Source organism: Mirounga angustirostris, unplaced genomic scaffold (assembly GCF_029215605.1).
Source record: "Mirounga angustirostris isolate CCGP_5_RB_7025 unplaced genomic scaffold, mMirAng1.0.hap1 SCAF_6, whole genome shotgun sequence".
Lineage (NCBI taxonomy): Eukaryota > Metazoa > Chordata > Mammalia > Carnivora > Phocidae > Mirounga > Mirounga angustirostris.
The window spans coordinates 92,566,809-92,585,259 of record NW_026991714.1 but is presented as its reverse complement, the minus strand read 5'-3'; the positions used below and the strand labels follow the sequence as shown (position 1 = coordinate 92,585,259).

General features: G+C 36.9%; 2 protein-coding genes across 5 annotated transcripts in view; one reads left to right on the top strand and one right to left on the bottom strand.

Moving 5' to 3' along the window:
• Window positions 1–852, bottom strand: part of ZNF365 (zinc finger protein 365) — an 87,104-nt gene extending 86,252 nt beyond the window's left edge. Inside the window, exon 1 of the mRNA XM_045877914.2 lies at window positions 713–852. The gene's annotated coding sequence lies outside the window, so the exon portion shown is untranslated. The remainder of the gene's footprint in view (window positions 1–712) is intronic.
• The window catches only part of RTKN2 (rhotekin 2), a 78,389-nt gene continuing 60,618 nt past the window's right edge, over window positions 681–18,451 (top strand). For 3 of the 4 annotated variants that reach the window (XM_064594678.1, XM_045877913.3, XM_064594676.1), the window contains exons 1-2: window positions 681–812; window positions 7,476–7,672. In XM_064594678.1, coding sequence (XP_064450748.1) covers window positions 753–812; window positions 7,476–7,672 — 257 coding nt within the window. In that variant the 5' untranslated portion in view covers window positions 681–752. Of the gene's footprint in view, window positions 813–7,475; window positions 7,673–18,451 lie in introns of those variants that run through there. The other variant, XM_064594677.1, reaches the window with a different exon arrangement.

Sequence of the window (18,451 nt, the reverse complement as noted above, 5' to 3'; positions counted from 1 at the left end):
GGGAAGGAGTAATGAAATAAGTATTTTGCAAGAAAAGAATAAACTGCTTTCAAGAAAGAAGTCTTTGCAAGAACAGACTACTTGGGTGTGTGTGGTGGGGTCTCTGGAATTATAAAGAAACACTGGGGACAAAAGAAAAGACCTTGGTATCTCACCAGCCGGGGTTATAGGGCCCTGGTCTCCGAGTGACCCTGTGCTGTGTGAGAGCGCTGGGAGCAGTGTCCCTTGGTTCTCTGGGACTGAGGCCATAGGCTCCTGGTGACACCGTGTGTCCCTGAGTCGTCCGTAAGAACGCAGGGACTGCAGCCAGCCCGAGGGCTGTGGAGGGAGAGCCTGCACTGGGATGCAGGCAAAATGCACTCAGCGCCAAGGGCGTGCCTCGAACGCCACCAGCAGAAACCCTGTGCCGGGCCCGGTGCGCTTGGTGGCCGGCGCTCTCCCCACCGCCCGGCCCACTCCCGTCCCAAGCCCGCCCACGCCCCAGTCACGGCCTTAAGTCGGCCCTCGGCTCCCCCTTCTCCGCGGGCACGGAGAGCTCGGGTCCCCGCCCGCTTCCAGCTCGGGAGGCCCGGGCGCGGGCGCTCCCACTGCGCGTGCGCCCTCCGGCGGCAAGCCCCCCGCGCCCCTCCCCCCGCGGCCGGACTTGGTGCGGCCGGGACGGCGGTTGGCGTCCTCCGCGGCTCCAGCGAGCGGCGGGCTTTTCAAATCTTACCTTTGGAGGAGTGGCGGCGGCCTTGGCTGTGGCGCTGGAGATGGAGGGGCAGGCCGTGAGGGGTCCCGAGCTCCGCCTGGCGGGCCTTCCCGCCCAGCAGGTGAGTGAGGAAGGGCCCGGCTTCGAGTCCTCAAGCCACCGTTGTGCCTCGTCGTCGAGAAACCCCCACCGCGCGTCTCCTGTTCAGCCGTGGCCAGAAACAAAGGGAAGGACTAGGAGGCCGACTTTTGAGGCCCCGAGGGAGCTTAGGAATCTCCTCACCCCCCACGGCCCCCGATTCTTATGGAGGAGGCAGACCCGAATCGGGAAGCGATGCCAGAGTTCCGCCGCGCGTTTCCGGGCGCACCTGCCCGCGGCTTCCCTCCACCCTCCAGGGTGTGGACCCCCCAGTGTAGGCGATGCCGGGGGAAGGGAGGCCCCGGGATTTCCGAGAAGTGCCCTCGAGGCCAGGAGAGGACAGGTTGCTTTTACTCGATTTGACGGGAACACAAGTACTGGCGCGCTGTCTACGCACGACAGAAACTTGAGGGGACGGGGTGGAGGAGCAAAGTGCAACCTTGGAACTCTAGAAAAAGTTGGTTTGATAGTGGATTCTTTTTGAATTGGTAAGAAAGAAGCTTGATAGTTTGCTATTTCGCCATGTAAAATGTGTGTTAGAAACCTTTTTTACTTAATAGAGACCAACATTTTTTCGTAGGGAAATCAGTTATTAAAATGCTATATTTTCCCCTTAACCATAATTTTAAAGTCTTAAAACTGATGTCTTTAAGCTGGATCTTCACTTCTGTTTTAATCTCCACCTTCTTTTACCTACTTCTGAGATAGATTAAACCATATGAAAATACCAGTTTTGTAGGTCAAAATTGGTAGACTAGTGGCAATTTTATATGGTCCAACCTATTATCTTTGCTTAGAAACCTGGCAGAGCCTTTCCTTAGAAACTTATTCTTTGTTAGAAGTCTCAGTAGATGCAACATTGTTAGTAAATCTTCAATAACACTGAGAAAAATAAGTAAGACATCAAGAATCATTATGCAGAAAAGTCCAACTCCTTTATTAGTAATGCTGTTTTATGCCAGTATTTTCAAAAATTTCAAACATTTTAATGTAAAATACTTCTTTTTCTGTCCTATCCGTTATGTACTTTGGCTGTCCCAATTGTTCTGTTTTGTTTTTGTTTTTTTTAAGATTTTATTTATTTGACAGAGAGAGAAAGAGAGAGCGAGAGAGGGAACACAAGCAGGGGGAATGGGAGAGGGGAGAAGCAGATTTTCTGCTGAAAAAGGGAGCCTGATATGGGGCTCCAATTCCAGGAGCCGAAGGCAGATGCTTAAGGACTCAGCCGCCCAGGCGCCCTGGCTGTCCCGATTGTTAACAGAATCTTGATTTCTAGTGAATTGGCAATCTGTTGAGGTTCTTGTGTGTATTACATAGGTGTTTGTATAGTCGTTCAAGTATATTTATTTTGTTGTGTTCAGCAATAATATTTAGGAATTACACAAAAGAGAGAAGAGGGTAAGGTCATGAAAGAAGTTTAGCTACATGGAATGAAAATAAATGTTTAAAAATACACAAGGCTGGATTATTTTCATGTGAAAAGGTACAGTATTTAGTGCTTTCTTAGGCAGTAAGAAAAGCAAATAATCGAGTTGTGGAATTCCTTCTGTTCGGATCTTGGATAAAAACTGCAGAATAGTAATAGGTTTTAACCTATTACTGAGGGTCAGTAAGAGAATTTTATACATGACTAACTGAATTTTTATTTGCTGTTTTTCCTTTGATATTAATGAACCTGCCATCTAATAAGGATAGGACCAAAAATTATTGGGTGGTCGTAACACTATGAAACACCTCTGCTCAAACCTTGGAGTCATCTATGAGTACACACAGCATAGAGTATTGGCTTTAGAGTCAGATTAAGGTCAAATCCAACTCTGCTTGTTGTACAACCTTGAATAAGTTATCTGTCTTTTCTAAGTCCTTGGTTTCCACAGTTGTAAAATGGGTAAGATGGTTATTCCAGAAAGTTGCTGGGAGTTGAGAACTTCTTTAAAATACTTAGCATAGTACCCAACACTCAGAATGTGCTTGAGAGAAAACTCTTTTTCTTACCATCTTCTGTCCCATTCATCTGAGATGTTGGGGCACCTACCTTTTCTTACAAATACTGAAGCTTTTGAAATCTTAATAAAAATGAAATTCAAGAAGTAATGCTATTGGTGCCAGCAGGCCGGGTCAGAAGACCCAGTTGTTGTGTGTGTGGGGGGGTGTCTCGCAAGACCAGCCCAGAGGGTCCTTAGCTTCCTGCAGGATGGAACTCTCACATGAGCCCACGGAGGTGAAAAAGTTCATTGAAGATATAGAGAGAGCAGATACAGACAAATGCCCAGGAAACTCAGAAAGACAAGGAGCATGAGTCTTGTCTTAGTTTGGGGTCTGGGGGTTTTTATTGAGGATGATGGTCTGGTGTATGTGTCCTCTCAGGCATCCAAGAACCGGTTAGAACAAAGAGGAGGACCCAAGTGTTATTGCTTGGAGCTGGGGTTGGGGCGGGAGGTGTCTTCGTGTCTAGATGTCTAGCGCTGGTGGTCTGGGATACACATATGGTAGATCCCTCCAGTCATTCTCATCTGGGTCTTCCTTAGATGTTATCTGTTCTAGAGAAATCATGAACTCCTTGTCCCTTACAAGGAGGAAATACTCTTTGCATTACAAGGCATATGTAAAGTGGGGTGTGGGTGCAAGTCCTAGCAAGAATAGAAGCAGGAAAAGGAGCAAAAAGGAGATTTTTTATGGAGTTCTTCAGTTTCCCTGTCTCATTATCTCATTTCAGCAAAGTAAACGTATACAGAAACATGAATTTAAGAATTCTTTCTCTAATGCCATTCCCCAGAATGACCACTATTGACGATTTCCAGACTTTTTCTGTACATAAACAATACTTAAAATAACACGCAATTTCTTTTAGAAGAAGGATGTATGCTATATATCCTCTTTTGCAGTCTTTTTCATCATGGTCACTTAGCAAACATGGTTTAACTATATCCATTGTGTGGGTGATAGTTTCTATCTGGATTACTACAGTTGTCTTACTAGCAGCCCAACTTCATTTTTTTTTTTAAAGTCCGTGCTTAATTTCAAAACTAAGGCCATTTTCTTTGCACTTCCTTTGTCCCATTCTAGCTCTTCAAACCCAGTATCTTTCTGTTTTCTACATAATTTACAATTGCACTTTTAAGTCCTTTCCCTATTTCATTTTTAGCCTTGCCCTGTATATTTTTATTAGCCTGACTTTAGATACCTACATGATCAGGACAGTGTCATAAGCTTCATTTGACTTGATTACAAGGAAGCTCTCATTTAGAAAATTGAAGAAGAAATGGCAAGAGGGGGGTTTTCCCCCCATTCTTTGCTTTCTGGAGACTTGCTTTCATATGGGTATATGCTTTTGTCTGGGGTCCTACTCAGTCTCAACTCTGCCATTATGATTGAGGCAGCGGCAGTAGGGATTTTAACTTCCTCCTGTTCCACTTTGAGGTTGAGTAAGCATCATCCTTGAGCACTCAGTCTGTGCTCTCATTACAGGATCATTGTTCTCACTGTGGATAGCACATCAACTCTTACCGCAGGAGCACTTTGCACCCCTTACTAACTAAAATTAACTTCTTTGACTCCATAAAGACTTTCTTGGCTGGAGTAATAGCACTTGACTAGAGAGGTTTTTCTCTGTGTGTGAAGTATAGATGTGTACTAAAGTTGCATGGGGAACACAAAACTAGCTCTCTCTCTCTCTTTTTTTTTACACCGCAGTACATGCGAAAGCATACATACACTTAACAATTCATGCCACTCACGTCAGCCCTCCCAGATCCACATCTGCTCACTGTAGAATAGGAGAGGTAAGCTAGTTTACTATGAATGTTAATTTGGCTGGGTTAGGGATCAGCGAACTCTTTCTGTAAAAGAACAGGTAGGTAAATATTTTCAGCTTTGTGGGCCACGTGGTCTTATTTGAAATCACTCACCTCTGCCAATGTAGTTTGAAAGTAGCCTTAGATAATACAAATGGGTGTGACTGTGCCCCAGTACAAGTTTATTTACAAAAAGACAAGCATTGACTGGGCTATAGTTTGCTAATCCCTGCTCTAAAGGATAGAATTCTAATGTTAATATGTTAGATATATCTCATTATCATATATCCTTAATGAATATTTAACCTTACAAATAAGGGGATTTAAAAAAAGAAGCCCTAACTTTGCATTTCATTTCTGCACTATTTCCCAAGCCTCTATAGTTTTATAGTCTATCAATAAGTGATGAAAAGAAGATAATCTTCATTTATAAGAGGGAAACCTTAGAAGCCCAAACTGATTCTTTAATGTGTTTGTGGCCACCTGCTGGTTCCTTGAGGTTGTTGCAACTTTCCAGATTGCTATGGAATTTCAAGTACTACAGCAGTGGATCTCTACCCTGGCTGTACATTGAATCACCAGAGGAACTTAAAAAAAACAGCACCAACAAAAACTCAGGCTCGGGCGCCTGGGTGGCTCAGTCGGTTAAGCGTCTGCCTTCGGCTCAGGTCATGATCCCAGAGTCCTGGGATCGAGCCCCACATCGGGCTCCCGGCTCAGCGAGGAGCCTGCTTCTCCCTCTCCCTCTGCCTTTCTCCCTGCTCATGCTCTCTCTCTGTCTCTGTATCTCTGTGTCTCAAATGAATAAATAAAATCTTTAAAAAAACAAAACAAAACAAAAACAAAAACTCAGGCTCCACCTCCCGAGAGTCTAATTGTTTTGGGGTGAGTCTTAACTTAGGTACTTTTATAAGGCCCTTCCCCACATTCTAATGTGCAGCCAGCTTTAAGAACCGCTGCGCTGGTTGAACTGGCTGCCTCACAGTAACATTTAAAAAGCAAAATTGAATTTAATGGCAGCAGATGGTATTTGTTTATATTTGAGTTGTGGGATAAAGCTATTCATCCTGGTTTCACATTGTTCTCTGCATGCACTCTCCAATACTAACCAGTCTGCCAGAGCTTATTTCTATACACATATGGGTCCCATGGACAATTCTTATAATTATTAATTACATTAAAGAAGAATTTACTTTGGGACTGACAAAGTCATAAAAAGATGAAACAGAATTGTTGAAATTCAGCCTTGTGTAAAGAAGGAAACAAGCAAACAACTACATTTATATAGTATACCAGTTTTGAGTTCTACTACTAAAGAAGGTTTTTTTGTGGTAATTACATGATGTAATTACAGAAGGTCATTAAACAGATCTGTTTTTCTGCTTATGAATAGTGCATTTGATTGATTTGGATAGTCAAGTTAAATCATCTACTGCAACTTCTCTTTTAGGGTTATTTTCATAGACTTGCCCTCCTAACTTTTAGGTTTTCCTTTTGAAAAGATTGTCTTTTTAATATCTGGAACTTCTGTTATTAGATTCCGTTTACATTTTTTGATACAGATTTTGATCTAATTAAAAGGTAAATTATAACATTCATTTTTTACCACAGAAGCCAGGATGGTCACTTTACTTTTAGAAATAGACATACTGGAGCATTATTACGTTTGTAGTATAGTAAAGAGTATCCAATGATTTTTAATTTTTTAAAAAGCCACTGTGAATTAAAGCAATACAGTTTATAGAATTTTAATGTTACATGTGTAACTTGTATATAGAACCAGGCCATTACAAGATCATTGTATGGAATAAAAGACTTTCAGTACTAAAGTGATTTAGTAGTTTCATGATGACTCTTAAAACTAAAGTAAACATATCCAAAATGTATTCTGAATCTCTGTTCCATCTGATAGCTAAAGCTTCTGACATTTTCTGGGCACAGTGTTTTCACTCTTGCTTTTGAGATTTTATTTACATTGCTTACCACAGCCGCTAAACCTTAGTCCCTTTTCCAGCATCTTCTCCTTTAGAAAATTTTCCCTTGGTTAATCATCAACCACATCTTGCCGTTCCACAATACAACTATATAATATATGCATGTGCTATATTGTTTACATTAGTTACTATATTATTGTATTAGTTTCCTGAGGTTGTCCTATAACAAATTACCAAAACTGGGTGACTTTAGACAGTAGAAGTTTATTCTCTCATTGTTCTGGGATCCAGAAGTATGAAATCAAGGTACCTACTGGCAGGCCCATATTCCTGCTAAGGGCTGTGGGAAGAAATCTTCCCTTGCCTTTTGCAGCTTCCGGTGGTTGCTTGGTGGTCGTTGGCTTGTAGACTCATTACTCCCATCTCTGTTTTAGTCTTTGCATGTAGTTCTCTCTGTGTGTGTCTCTTTCTTCATGTGCTTTTCTATAAGGACACCAGCCAATGGGTTTGGGCCCATACTACAGTATGACCTCATTTTAGCTAATTATATCTGCAAAACCCTATATTCGAATAAGGTCACATTCTGCAGTTCTGGGAGGACAGGAATATTTGGGGGACATTATCCAACCTCGTGAAATTATGCTAAGAATATGTAATGTTTCTCACCCTTGTTTCTGTTCTGTTTCTCCACTAGATTGTAAAGACTTCCTAATAAAATAAGAAATTAAGGTTTGCAAAGAGCATTTTCAAATAGCTATATCTTTTGTGCTATTATACATTAAAACTTTGTTACTTTCTCAATATGTTATAACATTAAAATGATGTCTAGTACCTTTTCCATCTATTGGGGTAAAAATAAATGTTATAATTTTGAATTTTTGCTATCTTTTAAGAATATTTTCTCTCCTTTTTTTTAAGGATTGCAGCATTCAAGAAAAAATAGATTTAGAAATTCGAATGCGAGAAGGAATATGGAAGCTCCTTTCTCTGAGCACTCAGAAAGACCAGATCTTGCACGCAGTTAAGAATCTCATGGTATGCAATGCTCGAATAATGGCTTACACATCGGAGCTACAGAAATTAGAAGAACAGGTTGCAAATCAAACTGGAAGATGGTTAGTAGCATAGTTTTCTTATGGCTTTTAATGCACTCAAGTGTTTGAATAAGAACACAATATAATTTAATTTTAATGTCAATTATCAAGTCACAAAAGCTTTTAAAAAATAAATATACCAAAGTAGTCTCTGATATTATAAACATTTTGGCAGTAGAACTCAGAGTAAACTTAATATTATTAGCAGTTTTCACTAGGCAGTTTTGTTGTGTTCCAGATTATAAAATGGTTAAGAAGCAAGAATTGAGGGAATATTTTAAAAAGGACCAAGACTACGGCCCCTGGGTGGCTTAGTCGGTTAAGCCTCTGACTCTTGATTTCAGTTCAGGTTAGGATCTCAAGGTTGTGAGAGTGAGCATCGTCTCGGGATCCACACTCAGTGGGAGTCTGCTTGAGATTCTCTCCCTCTCGGTCTGCTCCTCTCCCCACAAGCTCACTCTCTCTCTCTCAAATGGTAAATAAATAACTCTTCAAAAAAAAAAAGGACCAAGACTGATAGTTGAGTATATAGAAATGTGAATTAAAAAAATTGCTTAAAAATGCTAATAAAGAGGTGCTAGCTGAGAGTAATGGAAACTTAAGTGTAGAAATTGAAATGCACACTCCTTTCATATGGTGAACATAAGTCCTAGAGAGGCAAGCAACTTACTCAAGGACATGTCACTGGCTAGTGACATGCCAACGAGAGGTTGCTTAGGATTTGCTGAGTACCTTCTGGTCCTTGTTCTCTCGGTTACTCTGTGCTGCCATTTCGGATCAGGTCTAGGATTTATTTGTAAATAAAATTTACATCCTATCCCATTTACAATGCCAAGTCTTTTTTTTTACTTCAACTTTTTATCATCAAAGTTTTCAAACATGCGCAAAAGAAGAGACTGTTGAGTAATTAACACCCATATATCCATCCTTAGGTTAAATAATTTTCAATATTTTGCTGTACTGATCCATCTATCCCCTTTTTTCTTTCTTAAATTTTTTTGACTTTTATTATTTTTTATTTTTATTTTATTTTATTTTTTTTGATGTAGTGTTCCATGATTCATTGTTTGCATGTAACACCCAGTGCTTCATAATGCCAAGTCTTCTTGAACCTAAGAATTGACTCAACTTTGTTGGTCTCTTTTCTAATATAAATGGTCTTACATCACCCATTGTTGATCAGTCTTAAAGCTCTAGCACTAGTGAAGAATTTCTTTTTATATCTTAGTGGCCGTTGTGCTGTTCACAGTACACCTCCACTAAATAGATACATAAGATAAAAACACAGGTTACAGAAAAAGATTTTTGTTTTGTTTTTGTTTTTAAAGATTTTATTTATTTATTTGAGACAGAGAGAATGAGAGACAGAGAGCATGAGAGGGAGGAGGGTCAGAGGGAGAAGCAGACTCCCTGCCGAGCAGGGAGCCCGATGCGGGACTCGATCCCGGGACTCCAGGATCATGACCTGAGCCGAAGGCAGTCGCTTAACCAACTGAGCCACCCAGGCGCCCCAGAAAAAGATATTTGTAAAAATAAAATGTTGATGAGATTGTGATATAATAAAGACTTGTGTACGAAGTAACTAATATTTATTCACTGTACTGCTTTTGGATAGCTATTTAATCTCTTTGGCCTCAGTTCCTTCATTACGGTTGGCAAGATAATATTTACATTTTTAAAACTAAGATTATATTGGGCGCCTGGGTGGCTCAGTTGGTTAAGCGACCGCCTTCGGCTCAAGTCATGATCCTGGAGTCCCGGGATCGAGTCCCGCATCGGGCTCCCTGCTCGGCAGGGAGCCTGCTTCTCCCTCTGACCCTCCCCCCTCTCATGTGCTCTCTGTCTCTCTCATTCTCTCTGTCTCAAATAAATAAATAAAATCTTAAAAAAAAAAAAAATCTTTCTAAAACTAAGATTATATTAAAAACCTAATCTAATACTTTTTACATAATTGTTATTCAACAAATGTCAAATAATTTTCATTATCATTTATCCCTGACATTATAAAATGAAATTATTCTTGTGTCGTAATTTAGGAAAATATTTTTTCAGATGGACATACCTTGGTTTAAGTCCGTGCCTCTCAAACTGGGTCACATATATCACTGAGAGTACGTGATTATGTGTCAGGAGATACAAAAAGCCATGATAAATATGGCATATCTTCTTTATAACCATGAATTTTTAGGGTAAAACATGAGAAATTTGGAACTGTGGTATAATTTGAATTATTCTACGCACAAAGATATATGTTCTCCCCTCTCCATCCTTTTTAAGGACATTTTGTCAGGAGGGGGCTGTTTCAGTGGAAGAGTTTGAGAAGCACTGGTTAAAGTACAGGGTGGGACTAAAACCTTGCTATTACATCATCTCTCCCAGTTACATGAAATACTCCTCTGGGAATCCTATCTGTTCTCCACATGTATGTTCTTTACATATTTTTAGTGAATTGTGAATTGACCGTTTTCTTAAATTGGTAGTATGACTTTTCTAAAGTTACTGATTTATAAAAATGTTAAATAAACTTAATCCTTATTGGATTGATAGAAAAAAGATAGGAAAAAATATTTGGGACTCTCAACTGGAAATGTGTATGATTTTCAGTTTCTTTAGGGATTATCTTCATTAGATGAAAATAGCTTTGCACTAACATATATTTGTTCATAATTCCTATAAAAAATTGTCTCCCTTAATTATAAAATTATTTCTTTAAAGAAATCTGAATATTCCCTATGAATTCTTTTGTTTACAATTGCATTTTGTCATGTGCAGATATGATCTGCACTGATCAAATGTAACTGGAAATTGTAATTTTTTTTTTAAAGATTTTATTTATTTATTTGACAGAGAGAGACACAGTGAGAGAGGGAACACAAGCAGGGGGAGTGGCAGGCGGAGAGAGAAGCAGCATTTCAAGAAAGAAAAATAGCAAAATAAAAGCTCAGGGTGAAAGATGACCATGGATTATTTAAGAGCAGTGATGAGCTGTGTTTTGTTGAGGCTCAAGATGAAGCCAAAAGTTGAAAAGCAAGGGGGAAGCAAGATTCAGGAAAGTTTAGAAGGCTAGCTGGCAAGTGAACAGTTAACTGACAGATTTCCAGGTGCCAGATACTATGTTAAGGTGTGCACAAATATCACGTTATAAACTGAGAGAGGCATAAACCTCTATTAAAGACTTGGCAAATGGGACTTTGCAATATTAGATAACTGTTTCAAAGGACACACAGTGACTACGTGGCTAGGACATGAACCCAGATGACCCAAAAGCCTGAGGACTCCTCACCCTGGAGGAAGTTAATGGGGGTTAACGGACAGCCTTCTAGGTGCCAGATAATTGTGCTAAGGTGTTTGCAAATGTCACATTATAAACTGAGAGATATAATAAGCCTCTTCTTAAACTTCCCAGCATTCTTTTTGTCACCTTCATGCGTATTCTTAAGTTCTGACTTTTGTTGTCCTCTACGCTTGCTGTGTTAAATGTTGTCAAGTATTATTCCCTACTTTGTTCAGTTTTTTAGTCAACTTTTTATTATGGAATTTTCATATGTAAAAAAATAGTAAGAATAGTATGATAAAAATTTTAAGAATAATATATTCTCTACCTAGATGGACCAGTTAATAGTGTATAGGTTCATCTGCTCTCCCTTCTGTCTTTGTATTATATGTACACACATACACATGCACACACATACATTTTTCTTTTTTTGTATTGATCCATTTGAAAATAATTTGCAGACAACATGGCATGTACATCTCAATGGTTCTAAAAACAAGCATTCTGCTACATAGCCAAAATATGATTATCATATGTAAAATATTAACAATAATTCCATAGTAATCATCTAATATTCAGTCTGAATTCACTTTCAGCTAGTTGTTAAAAGAAAATCCTTTATAGTTGTTTTTCCCAAACCAGAACTCAATCAAAGTTCATGTAGTACATTTGGTTATGACTCTTTATTTTCTTTTAATCATTTTATTTTTTATAAAGACTTCTTGCCATTAATGCTTTGCAGAGTCTACACTTTAAAAAAATATCCTTTAAAAATATCCTGCATTTTCTATTTATTTAATTAGCTCTTTGTAGTATCATTGAAACTTTTCTCCTATTTTCTGTTTTTGCTGTATCTGGAATTTGGGTTTAAAGGCTTATTCATAAGACTCAGGTTAAATATTTTTTTGGCTAGAATCTTTTGAGGGGAGGTTGGGTAGGATCTGTGCTGTCGATGTGAATGTGATGGGATTTACCACTCTGTGTGCTGCAGTTTGATCCCTTGGTTTGGATGGCAGTTGCTTGATTTCTCCTTTGTAATATAATGGTTTTTCCTTTGCAATTCCTAAGTAATCTTTGGGACATTATATTGGGACTAGGAGAATATTCTGTTATCTAACTAGCTTTCACTTAGTGGTTATATACATTTATGATCCTCACCTACATTATTATAATGGGGTTTGCAAATAGTGATTATCTAACCCTATTATTTTTTCTACACTTTGTAGTTAATCTTCTTTAAGGAAGGGCATTGCTCTCCTTTCTCTCTCCATAGATTCATGGATTGTTATTCAGTGTGTTATCATTTATAGTCATTAGTCTTTTGACAGATAAATTGTCTCAAATTTGTTTGATGGAAGTTCCTTCAGACTGACATTTTTATTCTTTTGACTTGCCTTTATTAGTCCTTAAGAACTTTCTTACTTTCTAGCACAAAAAGATGACCTAGGCTTGCCTTGTATTTTCTGTGCCTCACACCTAGAATCAGCCATTTATCTAATGGGTCCTGGTTCCCTTCACTGGCAAATGGTATTTTGAAATCAAGATCTGGGCACTGGGTGTGCCCATTGTTACTGGGGATCATTGATTTTAAACCTTTTTAGTAGACATAGCTATGGGAGAGATTTTTTTAAAAATTGTGAGTTTAAATTGATATTTGTAGGTTTTTGTTTTCTTGAATTATTTTATATTTATCTTTTTACTTATTCTGAAAACCTTAAGTCCTAGTAACAGTAATCTTTTTCCTTATTTGTTTAACTATATAATTATGTAAAGTAGTTTCATAATTTTAGTATTAATATGATTACTGACAGTAATCATAGGCATAGACAAGTTCAGGATTTCTTTGCAGTTCTTTCCCAACATATAGAAATTATGAAATTTTCCAACATACAAAAAGGTTAAAAGAATTGTACAATGAAGACTCATATACCCACCACCTAGATTCTACAATTAATATTTTAACTATATTTGCTTTATTCTAAATTCATCCTTCTGTTAATCCATCAATTCACCTTATTTTTTGTGATGTAATTCAAAGAAAGTTCATTGTGTGTGTGTGTGTGTGTGTCTATGTACAGGCAAACATGTGTACATTCCTGTGGACAGGCAGGAGACCATGACTAAAAGTTACTTAAAAATTATCTTTTTCTATGCACAAACAATGAATCATGGAACACTTCATCTAAAACTAATGATGTAATGTATGGGGATTAACATAAGAATAAAAAAAATATCTTTTTCTTTCTGAATGGTTATGTTAACAGTTTCATAAACAGAGTCATCTATTGTTTCAATTTGAATTTGCCTTTTTTTTTTTTTTTTACCCTTGGAATAAATGATACTTCTTGGATACGTCCTGTTTCTTTTTCTCCAACTCTGAATTAGTAGTACCTACCTCTGCCCCTCACTCTAAGAGGCAAGCATTGTTAACTGATTTTTTTTTCCACCATAGGTTTTGCCTGTTCTGGAGCTTAATATAAATGGAATTGTCTAGTATATACTCGTTTTTCCTTCAGCATCATACTTTTAAGATTCATTATGTAACTAGTGATTTGCTCCTCTTTATTGATAAGTAGTATTCCATTGTATGACTATACCATGGTGCCACTCCTTTGTAGTGTTGACTCTTCTCCAATTTCTTACTTTTGGTTGCTTGCCAATCCTTTCAGTTAGTTGTTTTTTAAGTAGTTTTTCTGGATTTTATGTTGTTTTCTATGGGAAACAGAAGAGGGAGAGGTAGAGTTTTTCTAATATGAGGTACTTGGACATTACCAAAGAGGAATTCATTTTATATCTTGATCAAACAGATTTTTTTTAATTCTACTTTAAGGAATATTTTGTAATTTTCTTTCTGACTTAATATAGTCAATTTTCATAACTTGCATGGGCTTTTAAAGTTATATTTCTTTTTACCATGATACAAAGTTTAATGTTCAAAAGATCTATGTTATTGATTGTTTTTAAAGTCTTCTATAGGGGCACCTGAGTGGTTCAGTTGGTTAAGCGTCTGCCTTCGGCTTAGGTCATGATACCAGGGTCCTGGGATCGAGCCCTGCATAGGGCTCCTTGATCTCAGGGAGCCTGCTTCTCTCTCTCTCCCTCTGCCTCTCCCCCAGCTGTGCTCTCTCTCTCTCAAATAAATAAAATCTTAAAAAAAAATAAAGTCTTCTATAGTCTTATTTTTTGACCACTTGAACTATCTTGGACTGAAAGATAGGTTGAGATTTTTGTTATTAAGGTTTTTCTGTCTTACGCCTTTTATATTTGATACTTTCTGTTTTATGAAACATTTGGTATCTTTGCACTTGTTACATACATATTGTCAATTGCAGCCTTTAGTATTATAAAGTGTCCTTTTGTTGCTGTTGTCTCATAGTGCTTTTTTAGACTTGAACTCTGGGGTTGCCTTTTAACAAGAAGATCATAACGGCAAGCATTCTTAGTGTTTGCATTTGTTTGGTTTATCTTTGCCCATCTCTTTATGTTAGCCTTTATGAATCACTTTGTTGGAGGTGTGTTTCCTGTGTTCATCCCAGAGTTGGGTTTTACATTATGAGCGTATCTGAAAATCCTTTAACTAGGGGGTTTAAGCCTATTTACATTTATATTACTGATATACTTGATTTTAGCTTTGTCATATTCTTTTATGTTATGTTAACTTATGTGTATTATAATTGTGGTTTGTCTTTTAGTATTTGGTTTGTTCTGCTCTTTTTAATTTTTTTTAATTTAAGAAGAGTTTTACTGGTTATAGTAGTTACTGGAACTTCATATTAAAAAAAAAAAAATTATATAATTCCCCCTGACTTAGGCTTTTACTATTTTGTTTTTTACTTTAAAAGATATCATTTTGTTTTCACTTATCATCTGTGGGGAGATCAATGAACTTATTTTCCCATTTATTTCCTTCTCTATCTTTCTATTTTATTTTGGTTTATTATTATTTTCTAGGCTGTCTTCTCCTTTGGTTGAGTAGATACTATTCACATGCTAATCTTGTACTTGTCTCTCACCTTTTTTTTAGTCTCTGATCTACTCTTAAATATGTATAACATTCACTACCTGTCCTTTTGTACTTTCCAAAATCATCTCTTATTTGGAGAAAGGTTATGATCTAGTAGATTTTTCAATGTGAGCATAGCTTTCTTCACATTCTTTTATGTTTAAAGTGCTTTTCTTTAGTGTTTGAACTTAAAAGCACAGCTTGGCTGTATACAAAATACTTGGCCAATGCTTCTTTCCTGAAAGAAGCATTTTTTCTTAAAAACCACACTCCTCTGTTGTCTTATCAGGAAATCTAATGTCTAATTTTCTTTCCTTTGTAAATGACTTGGTCTTTTTGTCTAGAGGCTGAAAATACTTTTCACTGTCTTAAAGTCAGATAATTTTATTGGGGTATGTTTAAAGGCTGAGCATTTTGGCTCGCTTAGGACTCTTTCAGTATGTAGATTCAGTTCTTTTATTTTCAGTTTTCCTAGAGTTAAAGCCTCTAGAATAAAGCATTAATTGTCTCATTATTTTGTTTTTATTATTCAAAGACTCCAATTACACATAAGTTGGATCTTCTTTGCCTGTCTTCTATGTCTATCACTTTCTCTTTGATGTTTTTAAAAATCTTTATCTCATTTTTGTCTTTTGGCTCTTTTCATTCTCATCCACTATGTCCCTTAATGTACTTTCAGTTTTATGTCTTCATCCTTGGGCACTTGGTATTTTACTCTTCATTTCAGAAATGATTTTATTTTCCTTTTTCCAATTTCTTTCCTGTTTTTACTCTCATTTTTTTTTTTTTGCATATTTACCTATTGTTTATCCTTTATTAGTATGAGATATAAAGATTTCAGATTCCTCACTTCCTCATATTTATAATAGCTTATTTAATTGCACTTAATTCATTTTGGAATATCATGTTTTTGTTACTTTATATTTTTTGGAGAGTGGTTGATGGAGTATTTTTATCAGCTGAAGCATTTTGACTCCTCCTGTTTTCATTTTGTGGTAGCTTTCTATGGATGTTTGGGTCCTTTTTTTTTTTTCGTCCCTAGTTAAATATGCAGGATGTAGAGTTTTCCTGGGCCAAGTGATGATTTATGGCCAAGTGAGAGCAGTCTCTTTAATAAATGATGCCTTTGAGATGTTGGTTAGTTGGTTTCCTGATTTTTTTATAGTATTTTGTTTTTTAAGGCTTTTAACTTCGATTGCTTTCTTCTTCTTTTTCTTCTTCTTCTTCTTTTTTTTCATGGCCAAACCTTTAAAGGATACCTGTTTCACTGTGTGTCTTTCTTCTCCATAAGACTAATAATTTCTGAACCAGAATTCTTTTGGAGTCCCTTTCAACTCTCTAGGAGCCAGGGCTATGGTATCCATCAGGTCTTATATCCATTGTCTTTTCTTCTAGGAGAGATCATAAGTTGATATTGTGTTTTGCAATGGGTACCTGACCTCCAGGAGCTGGCTTTGACGGTTTCAGTTGTCAATTTCCCCACGTATGTGTAAATTGTAGTTTGTTTAGTCTCTGTTTTGTAGTTATGCTGTAAAGTATGGGCCATAGGTGATTTTATTTGCTTTCCTTGTTGATCTGTTGATTTGTCAGAGAGAGAGCACAAGCAGAGGGGGCGGCAGGCAGAGCAGGCAGAGGGAGAAGCAGGTTCCCAGCTGAGCAAGGAGCCCGATGTGGGACTTGATCCCAGGACCCCAGGATCATGACCGGAGCCAAAGGCAGACGATTAACCGATTGAGCCACCCAGGTGTCCCCATACTCTGCTCACCTTAACAAATGTTTTAGTGCCTTTTCCACATGAGCTCCAAGTTAAATACTGAGGCCAAAAATACAAATACAAAGTAATCCTTGTATTTGTGTAACATATCTAAGAATGACATAGAATACATTTAAAATATTATTTCATTCAGTACCTATGAGGTAAGTAGATATTTCTCCTATTTTACAGATGACGATGCTGAGGCTAAGAGGTTAACAGCAACTCTTTAGCATAACTAGTTACTGATGGTAAGAATCAGACCAAAGATTCAGACTGAATCTACTAAATACTCCCTCATCCATCAAAATGGCCACATATATTTCACTTCATTCAGTATTCACTAAACATTTATTGTCTTAGAAGGTACTAAGCTGTATACCAGGTACTGGTGATTCAGCAGTGAAGAAAATAGATGAAAGAAATCCTTACAGAGCTTACATTCTAGCAATAATATTCTCTCCTATCCCATCCTGCAAATATATCTCTTGTCTTAACTTCTGAAATACTTTATTTGGTTTTATAAAAATACTATTAGTCAAAGTCATTTGTAGCACCTAATTATGCATATCATTCAATGTAATTGTGATTTTAATAATGCCACACTAACCAGTTTCTTATAATCCAGTTGCCTAATATATTGCTTAAACACTAATAAACTGAAAAAAGAAAAAGTATAGATGGCAAGTGAAAATTGTGTACTCCTGGTATTTCTACAATAAAACATGGTATATTAAAAACATTGCTGACTTTATTTTTTAAACTTTATATTATTTGGTGTCGATTGAGTTTGTTATGTCAAGGTTTGAAATAGAAACCTCATCTTCCCAATTTAAGATACTTAGAAAGTTATTAATTTTATACCACATAATTTAAGATGTTTTAAATTCCACATTAAGCACTTCTGAATGTCATAGTTTTCACATATTTGCATAAGAGGTGAAGGATTTTATAACCTGCTTCCAAATAATAGAATCCCAGTTAGAATTCTCTTAGTACTTCATTAAGAAAATATAAAATACTTCCATAGTTGTTTAATTTCTAATTATACCTTGTTAATTTTGGCAAATAAATGCTATTTTAAATTCCCATATTGAATAATATAAAATAGGATAATCTGTACTTAGTCAATTTTAATACAGATTTTTGAGCAACAAAGTGGTTGATTGGCACCCTCTGTTGGTCACTTTATTTACCTACAGGCAGAAATTAAGTAAAAAGCAAAATTAAAAGTTTGTCTTTAATATTTTTATCATTATCTTTTAAATTAACATTTATAAGTCTCACCAAAATAATACTCTAAACTGGGTTTATAAGAATAAGGTACACTACTATTTAGCTGTGCCTCTATTTGGATAATTTTGTGGTTATTTGCTTTTTCCTCAGGCTGGCTCTCTAATTGTAGCGTTTAGAATTGGCATTAACATTGCAGATTTTCAAACAAGTATTTATTTAACTGTAGCAAACTATTAGCTACAGTAGCACATTATTAAACAGAATGTTTAACAATTTTATTGTCAATTTGGATTAATTAGGAAAACATCACATTTTAGCACCCTAAATAACAGTTTGAGGAGTTATTTGAATTGAAAATAATTCAGGCTTCAGCAAAATGAGGCTGAATTAGTTCAGTGTGTCTCTCATTTAAAAAAAAAAAACAGATTTAATTATTCTGTAAGATTATATGATTAAATGGATTTAAATTATAGTTTGATAATATTTATGTATAATAAGTTTGTTGGCTGGCCCTGGAAATGCCTATGCAAGTAT